Source organism: Anticarsia gemmatalis, chromosome 23 (genome assembly GCF_050436995.1).
Source record: "Anticarsia gemmatalis isolate Benzon Research Colony breed Stoneville strain chromosome 23, ilAntGemm2 primary, whole genome shotgun sequence".
NCBI classification, from domain to species: Eukaryota; Metazoa; Arthropoda; class Insecta; order Lepidoptera; family Erebidae; genus Anticarsia; species Anticarsia gemmatalis.
The window spans coordinates 3,573,076-3,595,895 of record NC_134767.1 but is presented as its reverse complement, the minus strand read 5'-3'; the positions used below and the strand labels follow the sequence as shown (position 1 = coordinate 3,595,895).

Below are 22,820 nucleotides of genomic sequence, written 5' to 3'. Positions count from 1 at the left end.
GTGTTGTAAAGTCTGTCCGAAAGTTAGTTTTTTTTTTTAGTTTTAAAAGACAACTCCCGCACTAAGAATTGCACTTGTGTCGCGGAGACTTTTACAAACACACAAACAACGGACACAAAGCACAACCAGATCCGAAACAATTGATTGTGGATAGCACAAATAATAGCTCCGTGTGGGAATCGAACCCACGACCTCCCGTTGCAGTGGTATCGGCGTGGCGACCTAAACCACTGCAAATAACAGTAATATAAACCGGTTCTAAAACAGTTTATATTAGATAATGATACTTGTGGATAGGTTAGGCTACATTTCGTAGGGATAGGACAATCTTAATATGATCACGATATTAGTTGGTTTGAATTTCAAGTCAGTTCAATTTCAGTTGCCTGTCAACTATGAATAATGTTTCGGAAGGAGTTAGTTCCAGGATAATATTATTACTATGTTCAGAAAGGGCTACCTATAGAGAAATAATATATGTATAACCTCTAGTTGTCTAAAAAGTATTTTTTCATATTAAGGATATTGCAGAGACCATCACCGATACCGATACGAGATTTCTATATAAAAGGCATAAAAAATAACCGCTTGTTTTCAAACGAATAAAAGCTAAGTAAATATGGCCACGTCTTACCCCCGGTTTCTGAGGTACAATTAGCGGTAGTTATCTATTCAATGGCGTAATACTCATAAAAAAAACGCTATTGAATAGATAAATTACCGTATGTACTTAGCAATCGGGGGTGATAATTCATTAAATTCGTTTCGGTTCTTTATTTGGCACTATTCTGGGTAGACTCGTAGTGTAACTCGAAAGCTTGAAATTTAATATATTGACTTGCCTTAAATCAATTATAACGATAACACTTAACTCAAAACATTGAAACTAAATACTAATATCGCTAAAGAGGAATTCAATTAATGGCAACAACGTCTAGAATTTGAATAGTCTCCGTTCATTTGAGCTGTCAGCCCGAAATATACGAGTGGGGGCTGTCTCATAATTCAAACGAAACGTGATACTGGAGACAGTTTGTATAGAAACTAGAATAGACACCAAAAAGAAGGAATGAACTATAAACTTTAGCTCGGTGCTCGCATTTGGTTGGTGTTATGCTAGATTTTATTTAGTAGTAAGTAGTGTATAAGTCACAAAACTCAGATACTATTCCCGTTTGTCTTGGAATATTGTCAAAAAATAGACAACTGGTGACTTATTCATCTACATTCACATTTAAATACTAGACAATTTTTGAAATATCAATTTCTTTTTCTTTATGTATGCTTTAATATACTTAGTACATATTTAGTCCGCAGTTCCACTAGTGTATAACGGAATGTGCCATCGGCACCGTACCAGAGGATCATCTGAAGGACGATTTCCTAGTACTATCGACTATTACAACCGGCTAGCTATCGACATATTTTGCACAAACACCAAATCAGCGGCCCTAGCGGGTGACGTGTGAACTAATTCTTCGATACATTTGATATGTCAAGCACTCGATATTCGAGACTACCGTCTGTAGAAAATCACACTACTAAATTGAACCAGTAAGTAACTCGTATACAGTAAAAGGAAGAACTAGGTAATTTTAAACAGCAAGGTAGACATAAAGTCCGAAATTAGTCCATATTTTACCAATTAAAATTTGTGTAATCAATGAGTACGGTCGTTAGCGTGCGAGTTTTATGGCACGGAAAGTGCATACGTGTTTAATAGGATAGCGTAGTGCTGAGTAGTGATTTAAGGCAATCAATAGTTTCTGTGTCTGAGTTCAGTCTTGTTTACTTGTGGGTTCGTTAAAAGTTCTTTTTTTAATTATTACCTTCTTATTGTTAGTGAAAGATTTTGAGAACAAGTCGGTTTCTAAAATCGTTGACTCGGGAACAATAAATGCGGGAATAAATTTACAGAAACAAACAAAAATTACATTATTATTAATTGTATAACTGTAAACGTACATATTATTATAATATTGTGTAAAGTGGCTTTCTTTAGTCTTCGCCTTATCCTATTGGAAAACAGCGCAATGAGCGTGTGTAAAGTCGGGAAGGCTTTATTTACCCACTTTCTCTGTTGGTATATTTTTCTTGGTGTTTCGACACGGTTTATAAATAATTCCTATAAAATATTAAATAATAAATATTGATGTAACAGTTACGAAAGTTTAAAAGTTACGATTTAACCATTACTCAAAATAGTGTTATTTCCTTTAGTAGTAAACTGGCTCATCTAGTTCAAATACCTCAATGTATAGTGACAATACACGGGGTGGACTGCAAGATACGTTTCAATTGTTGAATTATGTTGTACGGTGTTATATTGAATAGGTACAGGTGAGAATCCGATCTGTATTATCGGTCGTGTTCTATTGGATGTAAATGACTTTGTTATGTTAGTATTGAATATTATATGATCTTACATTCTATGAAAATGATTCTGTTTGCTGAATATAAATCCACGTTTGGTAAAATCGTAAATCAGAAATTTAATTAAACTTTAAAAAGACATTTGAAAAGAAAAAGCCTTTGTCCAGTAGTGAAGTCATAGTCTAGGGAGGTCTAGAGAATTTGGAAAACTATTTAGTCATTTTTTTTTATCTACTCGAGAGTCAGGCAAACTTTTGAGAAAGTAAATAAAAAAAGCAGCAGATATATCTTTTTTTAATCCTCGGATTAAATAATCTTATGGTTTATCGAAAATATTATTTCTAATTGAAATAAATCAAAAATATATATTTTTAAATGTCTTCAAAACTTTTCACAACTGTAACAAACATACATTTTCACAAACTTTCACACAAAATAATAGTATAAAGGTCAGGTCTTTATAAACAAAAGCAAATAGTAGGTATGTTAAAGTTACATAATTTATTCCCGGATGAAATAAATCTGTTCGCAGAACGCAGGTCGTTTCCGAAACCTCTTTATTGAGGGTTGTGTAACGAACTAACGAACACACACTTTATATAAATATCAACGAATATATGGACGCATTTGTTTATTCAACAAAAGTGGAAAGTGGGAGTAGTATTTATTTGCAAGATATTTTATACGAAACAGTCGGAAACACTACTTTTATTTTAAAACTTTAGTGCAATGGTTTTGGATTTGAGACCGAAAGTTTTATTACTAACAAAATTTTTCAAACTAGCTAGAGATGTTAGATTTGTGAATTAGTATTAGATGAGTTGGCGACGGGTCAGTCTGGATGTTCACAAATATCGTGTGAAAATTAAAGGTACCTTTTTCGAGTTTGAGCTGCAAGATATAATATTACTATTATATACTACAGCTAGGGTCCAATAGAGCGAGGCATAAACTAATTTATGTATTGCAATACAAAACAATGTATACACAAATCATACAGATAAAACAAACATCTGTCGCGATCACATTTAGAATTACCGCGTTATCGAATTACCGTACGCAAATTCAAACTAAAGCAATCATTGTGAAATCACTATTCAGTAACAAAAGCTTTGAAACAGTATTCCCAGAACAGTTTGCGAGTCTATTATCAAATTTCATTTAGATTGTTTACCAGTAAACATATAGGAACGTTTCGATAACAAGCCGGTTTGCCGTGGACACGGAAATCATATTATTTCAAAAGCCTAATTATGCACATATATGAATATTTGATCAGATACTCTCAATGTTTGTGTTTTGGTTATTTTAGTTACTGAGCGTTCCCCAGTAGGTTGAACTGCCTGTTCTTCGAAACGAAAATTCAAATAGGAATTGTTCGTTGATGATTTAACACAAATACTATGTTATATTGAACAGCTTTTGTATATTTAGTTCTCGTAATTTAACTAAATTTGTATGAGTAGGTCCCGAATTCAGCCGGACGATCGATGTTTTGGGATTATCGAACCTGCGAAATCTAGAGCTACAAAAAAGAAACATAAAACATCATAACTGTTTATAAAATTTCCTGGTAATTGTGTAATAATAATTTAGTAGGTTGAAGAGCAGTGATTGCCGAGTGGTATGAGTTGATACCTCCCACGCAAGTGGTTGCAGGTTCGAACCCAAGGCAACACACCAATGACTTTTCGGAGTTATGTGTGTATTAGAAATAATTATCACATGCTCCAACGGTGAAGGAAAACATCGTGAGGAAACCTTGCATGCCTAAAAATTGTTTAATACATTTATTGAGGGTATGAAAAGTCCCCAACCCGCACTTGGCCCTCGCGGTGGACTCTAGGCCTAACCCCTTCCTTATTACGGGAGGAGACCCTTGCCCAGCAGTGGGACATTAATTGGTTAAGTCTATTATTAGGTTTACTTACCAGTATCGAACCTGGGTCTGCTAGGCAGCCTACTAGGCAGGTCTTGGTTCTCCACGTGATCGAACGTCCTGAAGCCCAGCGCGAACTCCGCGTAAGGACTGATCTCGAACATTTCTAGGAAAGAAAATATCAAAGTATTATAACACAATCCTCATATTTTTCAGTCGAGTAATATGACTAGCTGTTTACTCCACAATGTTTTGGATTCAATCGTGAAAATATTATTTATATCTATCTATCAAATATAAAAGGTAATCTAGTCATAAAATTCCCAGCCCGCAATTGGCCAGCGTGGTGGACTCAAGGCTTACCCCTTATTCATTAAGGGAGGAGATCCTTGCCCAGCAGTGGGACATTAATGGGTTAAATTTATTTAGTCATGGAATTCCGTTAAAAATCCTAATTTCAGACTTACGGATTTTAATGGCTATCATTAGAACGGTTTTACATTCAATATTAATCTAATAATATAGAGACGCAATAATTACGATTTGGATACCAAATTCATCGAACAACGTATTGTTACGATAGATACATAATATACATTTACTGAATGGGTAGGGAAAGATTGGCGCGTTCAGATTAGTCTTTAATTCACGTGCAGTTTATAATCCAATGCGATTTTTCTTTGATACAGTAACAAAAGAAAATGGTTTAAAATATTGATTGAGTAAACTCACCATTCTTACTGCTCTTCCTATTGTGGACAGGGGAGGTGTAAATCCTGGGTGCGTGTGCGTATCTCTCCTTATGTTCAGAGTGAGAAGCCACGCTTTCATTGCGTGACTTTACTTCGTCGGCTATGGAGTGGCGGTATTGGGATGAGTAGTTTTGCCTGTTGGAGGAATATTATAACATAATATTGTAAGACTAAGAAAACTAGATTTTTGGATTTTACTGTTACACTGTGATCTTGAATTTTGAATAATATATTTATTGTAAGCGTAGGAAACTTAAGGTATTTCAAAATTGTAGAAGTTGTGTTAAGAAGTCAGTTTTTCCGAAAGTTAGTGTAGCCTTATCCATAACATAATGAAACAGTTTAAATTCTTAAAGCTTATTATCATAGAAATATGAAAAGCTTTGTTGAAAGTCAAGAAAAATTAAAATGTTTGCGACGGTACAGAGATGCGGCTTAAATAATAGTACTGAATGTTTCAGAAATCACTAAAGATGCTTGATTAAAGAGACTTACCGATGTCTTCTGAAAAGTATACAGAAGAAGGCCATGAGACAAATGACGAGGAGCACGGAACTGCACACGATGACCAACATGTTCAGGTCGAACAACTCTGATGGTGGACCTATCTCCTCTGCAACAATGAAAATCTCGTTAGTACTTGCTACTTAATTATGGTCCCAACACTCGTATAGCCAGCGTGGGGTACTCAAAGCCCAGCAGTGAGACAGCTATAATAAAAATAAAACTGTGTAGGGCAATATTGTTTGCTTTATTTTCTGAGGGCAGAAAAGTTATTTCCCAAATCGATTAGCCTTAACTCTATATTACAATAATACACGCCACAGCCTATTGATTTCGTCCTTGTGTTTTTATAAGATGTGATATAGATGTTTGATGAAAATACTTTGTTTATATCAACATCTTTTAGGTACCTACATATTGCATTATTTTGCATCAGAAATAAGCTATTGCGTTTGATGAACGCTTGTAATTTTAATTACGTATTAAAATAATAAGATTTTTTTTTTCAAATCTCTAAAAAATCAAGCAACACAATATCTCGCAAACAAAGCAAAGTATGAACGCGAACTCATTACCAAAATCACCAAATCCTCTTACGAAACCACGTAATACGTAAGTATTTATCAAAAAAACAACGACAAAATCTGTGAAAAACATTCAAACAGCTCGAAGTCACGAGGCAGGGAACATAATCAGCTTTACAACAAAATTCTGATGAAACAATTTATGTTTGACGCGTCAGAACATTCGAGAAAGTTCGAGAACAATTTCCTAAAGGCTCGACTACACTGAAGAAACTGTCGTTAACGTTTCCGTAGATACTTGCGAACTTTGACAAAGTTCTTATCGAAATTGTAGTGTTACTTGATTGAAGACCTTTAGCTATTTACATTTAAGATTAAGTTTTGTCTTAATTACTAAAGATCGTTTTAAATGTTATAAAATGTTGTAGAAAATTCTTCTACTCAAGTATTTTCTGCTAAATTAATGAGGTTTACGAAATATTTCGTGAAGTAGGAAGTCTTAAATTCCGTCTTGGTTTTGTGGTCATATTCCGCCTCATAAGCTTGTGTATGGTATCGTACTAATTATTTCAGTTCACTATACGATTTTAGTAAAAAAATAAGTTTTTTAGCTTTCAACACGTGTCTAAATTTTCCACGACGTACGATTTCTAGAGTTCTGACGCTACTATAGGACGAGATAGGTCCTTATCTCATATAGCAGCTTTTTCACTACATAGTATAAGGCAAAATCGCTTCCACGTCTGTCACTATGTCTGTATGTATGTATTTATTTTAATAGATAGGGTGATTAAAGGCGAAGGTTTTTGTGTAACAGTTGCAACAGTTTTTTTGTAAAATAAACTGTTTAAGTCGTGCGAAGTCGCTAGAGTCATATCCATAAGCAATTATATTATACAGAACTGAACTCATTTCGCACTGAAAAGTAATAAAGTCCCAAAATTACTACCTAACATCCAATCTACAACATATCGGAGAAAAATAAACCGTTATTTTTTTACCTTTATTGCTTTATTTACCAATACCTTCTAGTAATTGTGATATCTAAATATCTTTGATATAACAACCGTGATTAATGACTTACGTATTGGAGTTTGCTTCTGATACGAAGAACGAAATATTAATGGCAATAAGAGTTTTATTACAACGATGTAGATGGTTATTAATGAATGTCTTACTTATTTATTACGAGATAGGGTTTCTAGATTCTAGATATCTAGAATTTTGAGAAAGATGTACACAATGATTCTAGTTTAAGATATTATTTAGACTGAGACTTAGAAAGACTTTATAAAAATATAACTCTTGTACTTTTTATGTATTATCACCTTAATATTTAGACGATAGGACTGTGTTTCAGTGTATAGTTATGATAGTAATGACAAATATAATAAAACTTTAGAGTCATGTTTATTCTGGTTTAATTCACAATTTTTAAGGTTAAATTCCGATATTCTTAAAGTATCTTAGCTCAAAACTCAAATTTCTCGATGAATCTTGAAATACGACGTTTTTCTACCACTAACTTGTCCAAAGAAACAAGGACTAACTCTAGAACTTACACGACACAATATTATTAAATAGTACAAAATTAATATGTCTATATTAAATTCAGTAGTCGTATCCGCTTTTCGCTCAGTTTCATATGAAACTTTGCCCTAAGCTAAAACTTTTGTTCTATGAAACAATTCCGTTTATAGTCACCATACATTAAGTATAGCTAGAACTAGGCTTATTTTGATGAACATTTTTTATGGGATTGGGGTGAATGAACTTTCCTGTTTTTTATGAGACAACTGTTTTATAGTGTAAGATAAATATTATTGTCGACTCTTACAAATATACAAATGAGAAACTTATTATAGTACCGCAAACTTACAAAAATTCGTAGATCTAATAAATGTTTGTTCTATGTTAGAATAGAATTTATGTAATTTTCTTTACGCGTTGTGATTGTGGAGGAACGAGGTGATCGTGTTCCTCCAACACAAAGGGAGGATCCTCCGACCAGGCGAGGTGATCATGCCTGGTGGGCCTAGGCTGCCCGACTGTTGTAGTCGGGAACTTGTATATATAGTCAGTTGCCGTGCAAACTTCGATAGCGCGATCTAGGACTTGTGACGTCAGTCACATTGCGCGTGGTGGCTGGTTGCGCGCTGGTCCCAGTAGATGTCGCTGTATGTAGCGAGCCGCTACATCACTCCCCCTCAGACCGTAGGTCGATCTTCTCTTCATGTCAGTCAGTCTCTCCAGTGCCATACATTGATGAGTTCCAGTGAGTCGGAACTCGAATTCCGCTAGTCCCAGTGCGTCGGAACTGTATGCCGCTAGTCCCAGTGAGTCGGAACTGTATGCCGCTAACTCCAGTGAGTCGGAGAGGTGCGGTGTGCGGTGTGCGGTATGCGGTGAAGTGTCCCCAGTGAGTCGGGGCGAAGCGTTGCGGTGCCCTGGGTGCGTCCGAGTAGCGTGACGATGATGCCCAGGTTGGATGCCGCTGAGGCCGTAGGGTATGCCAGTCATGTGCGTGAGCGACATGTTCGTGGAGTGCCCTGGTGTGGCCGAAGATGCTGGCTGGAGTTGTACAACTGCTGCTGTAGGAGTGAGGAGTGATGAGGGTGCGAAGGTTTGCTGCTGCTGGTCTGCTCTTCGTGAAGGCTGCTTCCAATCAAGTCGGGGTCACCACTGTGGAGGAACGAGGTGATCGTGTTCCTCCAACACAAAGGGAGGATCCTCCGACCAGGCGAGGTGATCATGCCTGGTGGGCCTAGGCTGCCCGACTGTTGTAGTCGGGAACTTGTATATATAGTCAGTTGCCGTGCAAACTTCGATAGCGCGATCTAGGACTTGTGACGTCAGTCACATTGCGCGTGGTGGTTGGTTGCGCGCTGGTCCCAGTAGATGTCGCTGTATGTAGCGAGCCGCTACATCACTCCCCCTCAGACCGTAGGTCGATCTTCTCTTCATGTCAGTCAGTCTCTCCAGTGCCATACATTGATGAGTTCCAGTGAGTCGGAACTCGAATTCCGCTAGTCCCAGTGCGTCGGAACTGTATGCCGCTAGTCCCAGTGAGTCGGAACTGTATGCCGCTAACTCCAGTGAGTCGGAGAGGTGCGGTGTGCGGTGTGCGGTATGCGGTGAAGTGTCCCCAGTGAGTCGGGGCGAAGCGTTGCGGTGCCCTGGGTGCGTCCGAGTAGCGTGACGATGATGCCCAGGTTGGATGCCGCTGAGGCCGTAGGGTATGCCAGTCATGTGCGTGAGCGACATGTTCGTGGAGTGCCCTGGTGTGGCCGAAGATGCTGGCTGGAGTTGTACAACTGCTGCTGTAGGAGTGAGGAGTGATGAGGGTGCGAAGGTTTGCTGCTGCTGGTCTGCTCTTCGTGAAGGCTGCTTCCAATCAAGTCGGGGTCACCACTGTGGAGGAACGAGGTGATCGTGTTCCTCCAACACAAAGGGAGGATCCTCCGACCAGGCGAGGTGATCATGCCTGGTGGGCCTAGGCTGCCCGACTGTTGTAGTCGGGAACTTGTATATATAGTCAGTTGCCGTGCAAACTTCGATAGCGCGATCTAGGACTTGTGACGTCAGTCACATTGCGCGTGGTGGTTGGTTGCGCGCTGGTCCCAGTAGATGTCGCTGTATGTAGCGAGCCGCTACATGATAACATGATGGCGACAACCTAAACTTTTAGTTTTACCATTAAAGTCTTACAAGTTAAAACAGAAAGCTTTTTTAATGTTATAGGTATGTGTAGGATCACTGTGCCGCTGTCTGTATTGAATCCGGCTGCTGATCTTGAGATCTCGGGATTGATTCCCGGGCTAGGCAAAATTTAAGTAAAATACTTGACAAAGGGTATTAAATCTTCATGTAGGAAGTCTACAAAAGGAATCACTAAATTTAATATTGGTCTTATATTTTATAGATTCCATACTGACAGGTTTTAACTACCAATAAGAACACGTAGTAACTACTTGTAAGTTTTTTCCACAAACAATAATAAAATAGTAATAATCCTTATACAATTTCCTACGTACAATCAAAAATGTTCAATAAACTACCTTCGAAACATGGTAACCCTATTGACTAAGACAATTTCATCTCGAGCCTGCGACGTTTGATACCAAAACTTGTGATCCGACACTTCCTATCAAACTTGAATCATTTGTTAATAATTATGTCTCCAGCACTAAACTATGACATCTTGTAAACTATCGATCATTTACACTGTAACTTTCAGATAGATTGTTAATACCTGTTCGGAAATCATCTGCTTCAAATTTGATACAAATATTCGTTCGATGTTGGTAAGTTAAAAGTCGTATGATAATGAGTTAACTATAATTAGTATTACGTACATACATACAAACATATTTAAAATCATTCATACAAACATACATACAAACATACATACACACATAATATTACGCCTGTTTACCAACAGGTCTAGGCAACGTTGTATGAAATATTTCACGTTTCGTCATTAACTGTATAGTCTACTAGCGGACCCGACAGACGTTGTCCTGTCTACACGTCTTTAATTTGAAAATTTTAATTTTTTTTTAATAATCTAAACCATTCTCAGATCCCCTTGAAAACACACAAAAAATTTCTACAAAATCGGTCCCGTCGTTTAAGAGAAGTTCAGTGACATACACACTTACAGAAGAATTATATATATAAAGATATAGTCTCATGTAATAAGGTACGTTTGATACCAACTTGTGATCCGACACTTGCTATCAAACTTGACTCATTTGTTAATAATTATGTCTCCAGCACTAAACTATGACATCTTGTAAACTATCGATCATTTACACTGTAACTTTCAGATAGATTGTTAATACTTGTTAGGAAGTTATCTGCTAAGAATTTGCGACGTAATTTTCGTTTATTGTCGAGGCTTTGATGTTGGTAAGTTAAAAGTCGTTTGATAATGAGATACTATACGTACTATAGTAGTGTTTCATTACTGACAGCACATAATATACTAGCTGACTCGCGCAACTTTGCTTGCGTCACATAAGAGAGAATGGGTCATAACTTTCCCCGTTTTTGTAACATTTTCTACTGGCACTCTGCTCCTTTTGGTCGTAGCGTAGAATTTTTCAAATCGGACCAGTAGTTCCTGAAATAAGTGCGTTCAAACAAACAAACAAACTCTTCAGCTTTATAATTTTAGTATAGATAAGGGTATAGAATACTTTGTGTTTCTTGATAAACTTGTAAGAAAGAGAAGCGGGACAATAAGGTCCAGTTTAATAATTAAATTGTATTGTTGCAAATTTTTCGTTGCTGCCTCTGCAGCACTGTCGGCATCCGATTGCTGATCGTAAGGTCCCGGGTTAGATTCCCAGGTGGAGTAATGCGGTATTGGTATTTTCTAATTTATATTAGAATTTCAATTTTCAAGGAGTTCGGTAAATGAGTGTAAAATAGTAATAGGCTCGTCCCCTATTGCATGGGACTAACGTTGATAATGGCGAAACGCGACACGTGGTTGTATTTCATACACCTCTACATCTTTGTGTGTAGAAGGCGTAAAGTTATCTGCTATTTACTTTTCCACGGAACTTTAATGCTCGTTCACTAGAAATCAAGCTAACCGATCTATCCCAGTAAAAACACAAGGAAAACTATTGAGCGAGCGAGACAGCAACAATTAGTTACGATCGCAATTTATTACTGACTTATAGGCCAATAGCGAGTAATAAATTGTTTGCCAGCTAAATTCCTTAGTAGCTAATGCCCATTAATCGTTTGGCATACGTTTATCGCTGTCGTTGGGTAACGAAATAATGGATAATGTTTGTAGTAAGCGCAATATATTAGCGTGTGCAGTTTTTATCGCTGCAGTCTTGTAAGATTGATAGAGTATTTTTATTGTGCAGTAAGTTTTTTAGAGACAGCTCTTGCACTAAGAATTCTATTAATTATCACATATTTTTATTTCACTGAGTTTTACAAACAATGGACACAAAGTATGCTCAGACTTCTGTTTGTCTGTTCTACATAACTTCTTGGATGACCTGAATTGAATAATTTCGTAAAATTTAGGATTTATCTCATTATTTTGTAACACTTTGTCTTGGCTTAGACTGCGGGTAAGACGTTAGTCCATCAGAAAGAGAGTAACATTTGTATTAAAATTTACCAGTTGGGTAAAGAAGTCGCTCCATTAAATAATTTTATAAGCAATCGGAAATGTTTCGTGTACCCTTACAAAAATATTACATTTACAACCTAAAGAAAACCACCAATGAACTGTCTACTACGTAATTATTTTCGTTAAACCTTAAAGATTTTTATACTAAAGTGCCAAATTTTGCTTACCTCCATCCATCGTCTTGGTAGCGTAAGTATAAATAGTTGACGCAGATCCTGCATCGTTTATCGCAGTCACTCTCAGCTGATACCAATTAGCGGGAGCGAGAGATCCGACTGCATATGATGTGGGGATGGAGCGAAGTGGTGGTGCTTGGTAGTGGCCTTCTATGTAGCTCCAACCGAGGTTTAGGTCCATGGGCTAGGTAGAGAAAAATGGCGTAGAAATTTGCTGTTGCAAAATTTATTCACGTTGCTCAAAAAACAAATTAATGGTAAAAATGTATCGTAAAGCCGTCAACATGAGTGACAAGATAACAAGAATAGCTGACATACGAAAATTGCCGGAAAGCCTTCAATACGTAAGAAAAAAAACTGGTCAGTATAAAATTTCATTCAAAAAAAATCTTACAAAATGTTCATTAGTGCGAAAACATTCAGTTTTCTACAAACTTGTGTATTATAAAACATACAAAAACTGGTAAGACAATTAATTATGTAGGTATAATCCTCTACATATTATGGAAATAAAATAGAACACATTTTAGACGTACTAATGTACAAATTCGAAAAGACATACCGCTTTATTCTCAGCTCTTTGCCAAAGACTGGAACCAAGCAGCCTGTACTCCACCTCCCACCTGGTGACGTCACACCCGCTGTCATCCCAGCCACTGAGCTGAATGTAGATGTGGGTTGCGTTGCTCCATAACCAGTCAGTCGATGGTGGGGAAACTGGTGCTAGGGGAATAAAAAAAACATTGTCTTCATTTTCTTTGAAGGTTTTACACGATTTTGATGAAAATAGTATTATTAATTGGCTAATATAATTTTGGTAAACACAATTTTGATTAAAAAAACATAATTTAGACATTTGTTAAAATCACCTCTGTAACCAATTTGAAGGCTTCTAAAATGTTTTTGAGGTTTGGATCTTTTGTCTGAGGTCTTGGTACGAAAACTTTTTGTTCCTGATTGAGTGGAGAAGTCTAGGAGCGTTTTTCTGTGTTAATTTTTACAAAAAGAATATCTCGTGTTACCGTTTAATAAAACTCCATAAATTAGAAAAAGAAAATAACATTTGATTTTATAAAAACAAATGTCGAATCCCCCGCTATATCGTCTGTGTTCTAATAAAGACAGGTTTGCAATAATTGTTTGCTTGCTACATTAAAGCTTTGCTTGGCTACTGGACGTGACTTTCTGTCAGTTAAGCCACTTAAGTCGTACCTAGGTATTTAGTTAGGTAGCAGTCTGTGGTTGCAATAATCTTCTGAACAAATACGTATACATTTTTTTTATATACTGCTGAGTATTTTTCTTTTCAGCATGTCTTATGAAATAAATTTTAAAAACTTAATAGCACTTTTTAAATGGCGGCCGGTAACACAAGCTAAGAATAGATACATTGTTTGATTGATTGAGTTTGGTCATCTTTTTCCATACATTTCTGCTTTTTCATACTTTTAATGTGTCGCATAGTCTATTCATATGCATTATGATTATATGAAACGATACGACGATTAGTCAGTCAATCAGTAAATCAGAACCAAGTAATTTTGTACAAAGATTAATTAATAATATCGTATGTTTTTATCGCGAACTCCAAATCACATACGAAAATGCTAAAAATATTTAACTTGTACAAATAATACGAAACTTGCAAAAAAAACTTCTCTCGGCACCAAATCACCTTTTTAATATAGAGGACATGTTATAAGCCTCGTCTCTCCGTTTATTAGGTGTATGATGTTGATGTAGGACCACACATAAACGTTCTGGCCTAATTTCACTGACCGGACGATTAGCACGTACGAAAATAACTCATATTTAATGTTAGAGATAGCTGTTTATGTACAAATATGGTTTCCTCGTTTTATTATGAGTATGTGATACGAGTATTGGGACTTTATTGGGAGTTATAAGCGATTGGTTTGGGTGTCCATTTAGGTGTAAATAGTATTTTTATTTATTGAGTATCATTTATGTTTCTATTCACGCCGCTTAAACCCCAAAGATGTAGTCAGAAATGTGTTGATTAAGCCCATTTTGTACAACAGAACACGAAATAACAATAATTAATATTATATACAGAGTACGTTGCAAACTTCCGGGAATATTCCAAGTTTTAAAAAAATCGAGCCGTTGAGCAATGGGCCAGCAGGCATCCAGAATACCTTTTTTTTAACCAATTTCTGTCCCACTGCTGGGCAGGGTTCTCCTCCCAAACGAGGGAGGGGTTAGGCCTCGAGTCCACCGCGCTGGCCCAGTGCAGGCTGGGAATAACTTTGTGGCATTTAATTGTATGAGACATATTACATCCTAAGACGAGTCCATCATGCCATGACAGTTCGTGAATTATTATGACGCGGAGCGGCAGGTGTCCACCGCTCCCCATCTGGGCTTATTGCACATAGGATCCCAGCTTTAACAATGACAAGGGTGCATGTATTCAGGTTTTAGTAGTCCGCTATTATGAGAGCGATGTTTTTCTACATATTCAAATTTAAAACCTCACACGGCAGTTAATATTCGTAAGAGTTCCGGTTGGCATTACCGGTGAAATGCATTTTAATTCTAGTTCAGATTATTCCAGTCGCATTTTGGTACTTACCGAGATCATTATTACTATACTTTATAAAACAAATAAAGGTGGTTGGTCATTTTATAACTGTTAAGGTAGTTGGTATACTTCTGTTCTTCAAACCATTTTATACTGAAAAGTCAATACCCTGTAGCGCGGTTCCCTACCACTATCGGCTATCGAGAAATTTTGTACGAAAATCTGATAAGTGCCTCTAGCGGGCGCCTCGATACTCGACAGTACCAACCGTACAGAATCGCGCTACTGGTTTTAAAACTATACCATCAAAAATTGCCATCTTACCTCCGCCCAGAGTAGTGACATCAACATGAGCTGGTGCCGAAGTCCCAACACTGTCAGTAGCTGTCACCCTGATGGAGTACTTGGTACCGCACTTTAGCCCAGCCAGGGTATGTTGCTGGATTCCAGGAAGACGGTTCTCTCGAGCAACCGGCCATGCCTCTTGCCAAAGACCGTCGTTCTCACGCCAAGTCAGATTATAACCTGAACACAATTGTTTATTGATTTGGTGAACGACGAATTTCAATTAGAATCGAGTCTAGCTTGCAGTATTGAATATAAACTATTTTGCTGCCATTGTCTGCTATTTGCGGCTTGTTTATTCGTGCCGATGCAACACAAAATGGATAGCTGGACTTATTTATTTAAGTCCTTAGACTATAAATGAGCAAATTTTTTCTTAATAGTAGATATGTAGATTATACATACACCCCTAAATGATTTTATTATTCTAACCCGCTCGTCGTATATGTTTTGACGTACAAAATTTTACTTTTTATCCAATAATCAATCTGATTGGGCAGATATTGCTTCTCTGATTTAATATTAAACTGTCTACAAATAGCCGGCCTTAATTAGCAGCAGCGCGGTCACATTGTTGTTGCAGCAAAACTAATCGAAACTCTAATACGATAAAAAGTTGCCAAATAAATCAAAACTAAATAAAATTACAAACTTCGTTCGTCTTCAGTACATTGCCTCTAATATTTAATATAAAGTCACAACTACAAGTAAAATAAGCTCAATGAAACTCAAACTCGTGGAAAGATATTTATTCCCTCTCGGGTATGCAGTTTTGAAGTAGATTGTAGAACTTTTCCGCAACACTTTTAGGTCATTGCAGTTTAAAGATTCAGTCAACTTTTATAACACTAGTTAATAGGAATACTTGTTGAAATGTACTCAAAGTTATGACAGTACTTCGTTTGATAGTTACTTGTTAAAAGCTGAAATTAAGCGACATTGTTGCTGGAACTCTTTGTCACATTTACACACTTATAGACATTTTACTTGTTAATTTATAAAAGAGATAAGTTTTTGACTGTGGCGAATGCCCTGCCTTATGAAGTATGTCATTAAAATACATGCCATAGGATACTAGTAAATATCATTCTTGAACTAAAGACAGCTTTCATCATATTCCCTTATCGTAAATTTGAGTTAACTATTAAATATTAGAAAATACATCGTCGTCTAGGAGACTCGGGGGTCCAGTAACGAGAGGGTCTAGAAGCTATGTGATAAAGACATCCCTAAACAGAAGCTATGTGATACAGACATCCCTAAACAGAATTTCATTACAGCATAATATACTAGTTACTCTCAAATACTTACTTATCCCAAATCCAAAAGAATCATTGCCGTAAGACCTGATCTCATCCCACTCAACAACGATGTAGTCTTTGTACGGAGTAGCTCTTAGTGATGGTGGATCAGGCAGTGGTAGAACTTTGACTGTGTAGACCACTGAGTCGGAACCGTATAGGTTTTTGGCAAGACAGGTGTAGTTTCCACTTAAAGACTGGTCTATACCTAGAAGAAAAATCTTATTTTAATTTAGCTTAAATATAAAACATCTAACTGACCCCCGCAACTTGTGTCACATAAGAAAAAAAATATAAAAACGGGGAAAATTACGACTCATTAAAATTTTCCCCGTTATTGTTATTTTTTTACTGGTAATCTTCTCCTATTGGTTGTAGCGTAATGTTGTATAGCCTTTCTCAATAAATAGGCTATCCAACACTACAATATTTTTTCAATTAGCATTAGTAGTTCCTGAGAGTAGCGCGTTCAACCAAATAAACAAACTCTACAATTTTATAATATCAGTAAAGATTTTTATTTTTTGGAAATTTTATTGTCACGTTACCACTCTCTAGACAAAACCAAGTGGCACTTTTTTAGAATCGAGATTCGCTCCCAAAACTTTGTGATTAGCAGACGACCATTCAAACGGCAGGGGTTAAGTTTCTTAGAAACAAAAGAAATAACCTCCAGGACAAATATGTGCGGTAAAAATCTTACAAACGTTTCTCCTTCAATCCTCAGGAGATATTTACAAGGTTTGTACAACTTTGTTGAGAATCTAGGTCGCAGTTGAGTGCAAGTGTACGAACGTGTGCTACTGCTGCATTAAACGGGGTGTCAGGAAGGGGAGAGATGGAAAAAATGCATTGGAAATGTCTTTTTACTATGCGTCGCTTTAGAGTCTACGCATAATTTGTTTTAAAGTGTTTGGTTGTTAAGTTAATTGACGAAGAAGATTGCATTCATGCTGTTTACGCTAATTGGCGTAGATGGTATAGTGACTACGGTGTCATGGTGAACTAGGGTAAGAATGAATGAAATATAAAAGTTTGAACTTCTATGAAGAAATGAAAAGATCGGATGAGTTAGTACGGTGTTATATATAAATGTTTTAAAAACAAAATATTTATTCAGTGACAAGCCAGTTTTGAAGGCTATCTGCGTCTAATGGCTACGACTAGTTGCTCCAATATTTGGTAGTTCCACGTCTCTATCTACCACCATATTATTATGAACAACCCGCAGTACTAAAAAGTATAGTAGGTATATTAAATAAAACTTACTTTTAATCAGCAAGCTGTCATCTCTGTTTCTCGTAAACCTGGGATGATGCGTGATGATATTCTGGTTATGGTACCACACAGTCCTCGGTGGTGGTATACCAACACTTCGGCATTCAAGCAGTAAGGAGTTCCGAACGGCTACAGTAATTTCTCCACCTAAAGAAGCTACTCCGGCTACCACTGAAATAAAACCTTAACTATAACTTTGTTGTTGTTTTGTTTAAGTTTTCTGAGTAGTAAAGTTTTTTAGATCTATAAAGGGATATGGGAAATAACGCAAATACGCAATCCTACTATATTATTAAATATGAAACTCGAAAGTTGTCTGCTATTGCTGTTCAATCTTAGAATAGGTTAAATTGTGAAATATTAAGAATTTCGCGATACAATTTATAGTATAGATCAATAAAAGATTAAACTGTTTTGGCATAGCCGGAATTTCTAGTACTAAATTATTTGCCTGCCTCCGTGGCGCAGTGGTTTAGGTCGCCACGCCAATACCACTGCAACGGGAGGTCGTGGGTTCGATTCCCACACGGGACAATTATTTGTGCGATCCACAAATAATTGTTTCGGGTCTGGTTGTGCTTTGTGTCCGTTGTTTGTATGTTTGTAAAAGTTCCCACGACACAAGAGCAATTCTTAGTGCGGGAGTTGTCTTTTTAAAAGAAAAAAATAAAAATTCCGTACTCCTTGCCGCGTATAGTTAATGGTTTGAGCAATTTATTTACTTTGCGTCATGATTATGTTTACTTAAGAGATAATTAATTTCAAATATAAGCATAAAAAGCTAAAAGTATATGCCCTGAAATTAGAGCCGAACCTTTTACGTGGGCTTTTATATTTATTTTTCACTTTAGAATTTACTCTTGGGAGTTATTTTAATTTGACTTAAGATAAAATGAAATAATAGCATGAAGCCTTTTCTCATGACATTGACACCGAAATGTTTTGTAAAGAAAGCAATTTGCAAGATTCTGTTCAAGGTTCCTACGTCATTAAATATCCATTTGTAAAAGGTTGCTTTGAACATAATTTTGCTGAATTTTGATATTATTTTGTACAACATTTTGCTGATATCAATGACATATTGCTTCCTTTTTCGTACAATTATCGTCTTTTTATTTTCTGTTTGTTTGCGGTACCAAAATGATGTTAGGTTACGTAATTTTGCTTAATGATTTGTCACAATAAATTTTCATAATTTGTTGTAGTTGTATCCGTGTATAAAATTACAAAATAAATATATTATTATGTACTGAGTGCTACGTAAAGTTACGGAAACATAATATATTGTCATATTACTATCGGTGTCTGCACGCTATGTGCAAGTTAGTCCTACTAAAACTTCTTATTAAAAAAAAACAAAATAGAAATAGCAATTAACTTATCATTATTTAACTTTATGTCAAGAAAAAAAAGATATTGCGACAAACTTGACCCAAAATATACATACATATGTGAAAAGAACTAAAAAAAAAATATGACAATTAACTCATCATTTGTTATCATTATCTTGGAAAAACATTACTTTGCGAATAAAACGACTTAAAATATCTGTCACAAACGTCATAAAATTGCGATTATTGATCTAATAACAACTTACCTCTAGGAGAATTAGTATTAGTAACTCTCCTACTTTCAGGCCCTTCACCGACGGCAGTACTAGCTGTCACCCACACGTCATACTGACGACCTTCGTTCAGACCTTTCAGCTCTAAGGTCTGTGACCTTTCGTAGGCTTCTGTAGTACTTTGGACGTCCACTCTGATGGCTTGGGGCCCGTCGTTGCTGGGAATAATGGTACTTTTTTACTGTTTTGTCGTAGAGCAAAATATTAGTAGCAAATGATTATCAAGAGAAGTAAATGTAGTTTAGTTACATAAGAATTTAACTTATTTTGAGATTGGTGTTTCAAAATTCCAATTAAGTGCTGCATAGCAGGGTTAATTGTAAACTGAAAGACGGTTAGTAATTGTTTAAGAGCAAATTAACCATTTCTTTTTGAGACTAGACTAGACTAGACTAAAGTGAGTGTGTAATTCGTGAGCTAGCAGTCAAACATTTTCGTTATATTATTTTAATATCAATTTTAAAAACATGTTATTATATTATTCTATAATAAAATGTCTACGGCGGGTTTTATATTTATAGCGTCTCCGGTCTACACTTTACGCCTGAAAAAAGATCACTTTCGACATGACCTTTTCGCAAGTGTCCCTTGATGTTTGGTGTGAGAAAATACCATAACGTTTGGACCAAACCTAAATAAATACAACGAAGGGCATCTTTGCCATTCACACGCTTAAAGTGACTAAAATATTTATTCACGTACAATTTGGTATACTGCAGTACAAAATGAGCAGAAAAAATCAATTTTTCAAATATTTTAACTTAGGCTTTACACTCGCCGTCGCGAATGAGCACTAGTTCGCGTTAATTCTTGAAATTAGATAGTAAATATGCAATGCAGTTTAAAAGTTATGATTCATAAGGTTAGTATACGTGTTGTTTATCTTCAAGTCGGTTAATTTTATCGTTAAAATCCTAGGAAAACACAAACAATTTTACAGACATTACGAGTTATTATTATTACCATTTTTACTCGCATATAGTTGCAGCACTTATAGAAGAACCTTCGTCTCCATTCAGCCTACTGAATTTTAAAGTTATAGTAATAGTTCATAAAATTCTCTTGCTTTGCTACCACAACATGTAACTCTTACCTTAGTACCGTGGCTTGTTACCTTCCGTTGGTAACTAATGTAGTATACACGCAAAATATATATGTACCTAAAATCTAGCAAAGATATTCTTACCTAGCCGTAGGTTTGCAGTAGACGGTATAATGCAGGAGTCTTCCGTTCGGCTGTCTTGGTCTTTTCCAACTGACCAACAAAGTGGTTGAAGATTGAGATAGTAGCTTTATTTCTGCTGGCGCTTCTGGTACTATTGAAGAGAAAATTATCATTAAAAAGAGGAATACGAAGCATATAACTTATCTATATTTTGAATATTGGCCTGATATTAACTTATGTAATAACTTAAGACAGAAGGTCCTTTAAGTATAGACTAAATAGATTAATCGACTTGATATTACATAGATTTCACAATTTTTTACGGCAGAGAGAATGAGCAGCGAGACTTGGGGTTTTTTACAGGATGTTTTTGATGACATTATAAACTTTACTGGTAAAATCATTAGTAACTTCATTTTATAAGACTATTGTTTTTACTTTATTAATGTTTGTTTCCTGTACCAAAATAAATAAATGCAAGAAAATAATATTTTTTGGGGATATTCGAAGGGTCCTTCCAGAAATTCTGGTATTTATTCATCCATCACTCGTTTCCCAGATTTTTGCAATATTTTAATCATAAACGAAAATCAATCAATCATTTTATCATCGTCCAATCTGCAAGTTAATGACTACCGGGTAAAGTCTTCCGAATGAATAAATCGTTTTCTAGGAAATTCAATAAACTTTTAATATTTATATTTCATTTCAGTAAAATATTTTAATGAACGACCCGTTTAAATAGAGTTATAGTTAACGGACAGTTTACTAATAGACTCTCTTTTAAGTAGAAAAGAAGGCAATCTAAGAAATTCTTGTCCCCTGGGGGACTATCACGTATCTCAGTTGACAACGATTTGAAAACCACAATGCTGTACATCGTTTTCTCCTTTAAAATATAGTGATCAACACATAATTTCAAAGCAGCAATGTATTTCATAGGGGCTATCAATTTGAAGTACACTTGTTGTCAACTGAGATACATGATAAGCCCGCAAGGCAGAGAAGTTTATGCCGTAACGAAAGAGGATTCAATCAGTTAAGCTAATGTTCCAGAACACGTAAATAAGATATCATCTCGATGTTTTTTATCACCGATTAGAACAAGTGATAAATATTTTGAATCCACACATAACTCAAGTCTTTAGTGGGCGGTGTTAAAGTAGCACATAAAATGTGAGAACTATTTTACTTAGAATAAAGTAAATTGACACTACTTAGAAGCTGACCTTTCAGGAACTATTTATATAAACTAAATAAGAGAACGTTTACGGCTCTCAATACGTTTGGGCATACAAGTAATATATTTGACACCCACACGTATAGATAAATTCGTTTGAATAATACATTATCGTTCTTTGCAATATCGGAATTGAATATTCACATCCAGAAAATTGTATGAAATTGTTTAGATAGATTTGTTAACGGTTTTGTGCACTGAAACTGGTATCAAACAAGTTTAAGAAAAATATCTTAATAGTTTTTCTCAGCTAAATACTTAAAGTGAAAAATCTTTTAGTATTGGTAAAGCTGATTTATTTATTACGACCTCAATTCAATGAGAACTCTTAAACAACCAACCAACATAATTGGGATTTGAATTTACTGGGAAAATTCCAATACTTCAGTTCAATAGACAGTCATTTTACCTAATATGGAAACGATTTTCTTATCACGTGATCGTGAGTACCGATATTCATTGCATACCACCAAAACAGTTGTTTAAAAACCCATTACTTTTCAAAATTAACGACATTTTCATACATTCCAGTATACAATGTTGCCAGTAAAATAAAACCTTGTAAATAATACATCACACTCATAATTTTAATGGAACTTGTCAGGGTCTTTTGAAGCAAACGGCAACATCGATATACCGTTAAAATTTTACTCTTGCGACCCCAAATATCATAAAATGTTTATTATTTACGCGGGCAACATCGTTAAATCACTCGTATAATAAGTATTATATACTTTTATTAGTGTTATGAAATGGTAAATGAGAATTTGAAAGTCTATTTTCATAAAATAAAGCTGTTGATTGGATTTTATAACTATGAGATTCTATACGACGAATTCGCGGAAATTTTACGCAAGACACAACGTTCTCATTTTATCAATTTAATCGAAGTCTTATTAAAATGAATATCCAAATCACTATTTCAACTTATGATTCGATAATATTTGTAGT

General features: G+C 35.8%; 1 protein-coding gene across 1 annotated transcript in view; it reads right to left on the bottom strand.

The window, feature by feature from the left end:
* The window catches only part of LOC142983173 (cell adhesion molecule Dscam2-like), a 93,695-nt gene that overhangs the window by 9,398 nt on the left and 61,477 nt on the right, over positions 1 to 22,820 (bottom strand). Inside the window, exons 21-30 of the mRNA XM_076130055.1 lie at positions 20,651 to 20,780; positions 19,438 to 19,622; positions 17,832 to 18,011; positions 16,573 to 16,770; positions 15,241 to 15,441; positions 12,934 to 13,094; positions 12,363 to 12,555; positions 5,500 to 5,617; positions 4,985 to 5,139; positions 4,305 to 4,418 (exon numbers count right to left, since the gene is read on the bottom strand). Coding sequence (XP_075986170.1) covers positions 4,305 to 4,418; positions 4,985 to 5,139; positions 5,500 to 5,617; positions 12,363 to 12,555; positions 12,934 to 13,094; positions 15,241 to 15,441; positions 16,573 to 16,770; positions 17,832 to 18,011; positions 19,438 to 19,622; positions 20,651 to 20,780 — 1,635 coding nt within the window. The remainder of the gene's footprint in view (positions 1 to 4,304; positions 4,419 to 4,984; positions 5,140 to 5,499; positions 5,618 to 12,362; positions 12,556 to 12,933; positions 13,095 to 15,240; positions 15,442 to 16,572; positions 16,771 to 17,831; positions 18,012 to 19,437; positions 19,623 to 20,650; positions 20,781 to 22,820) is intronic.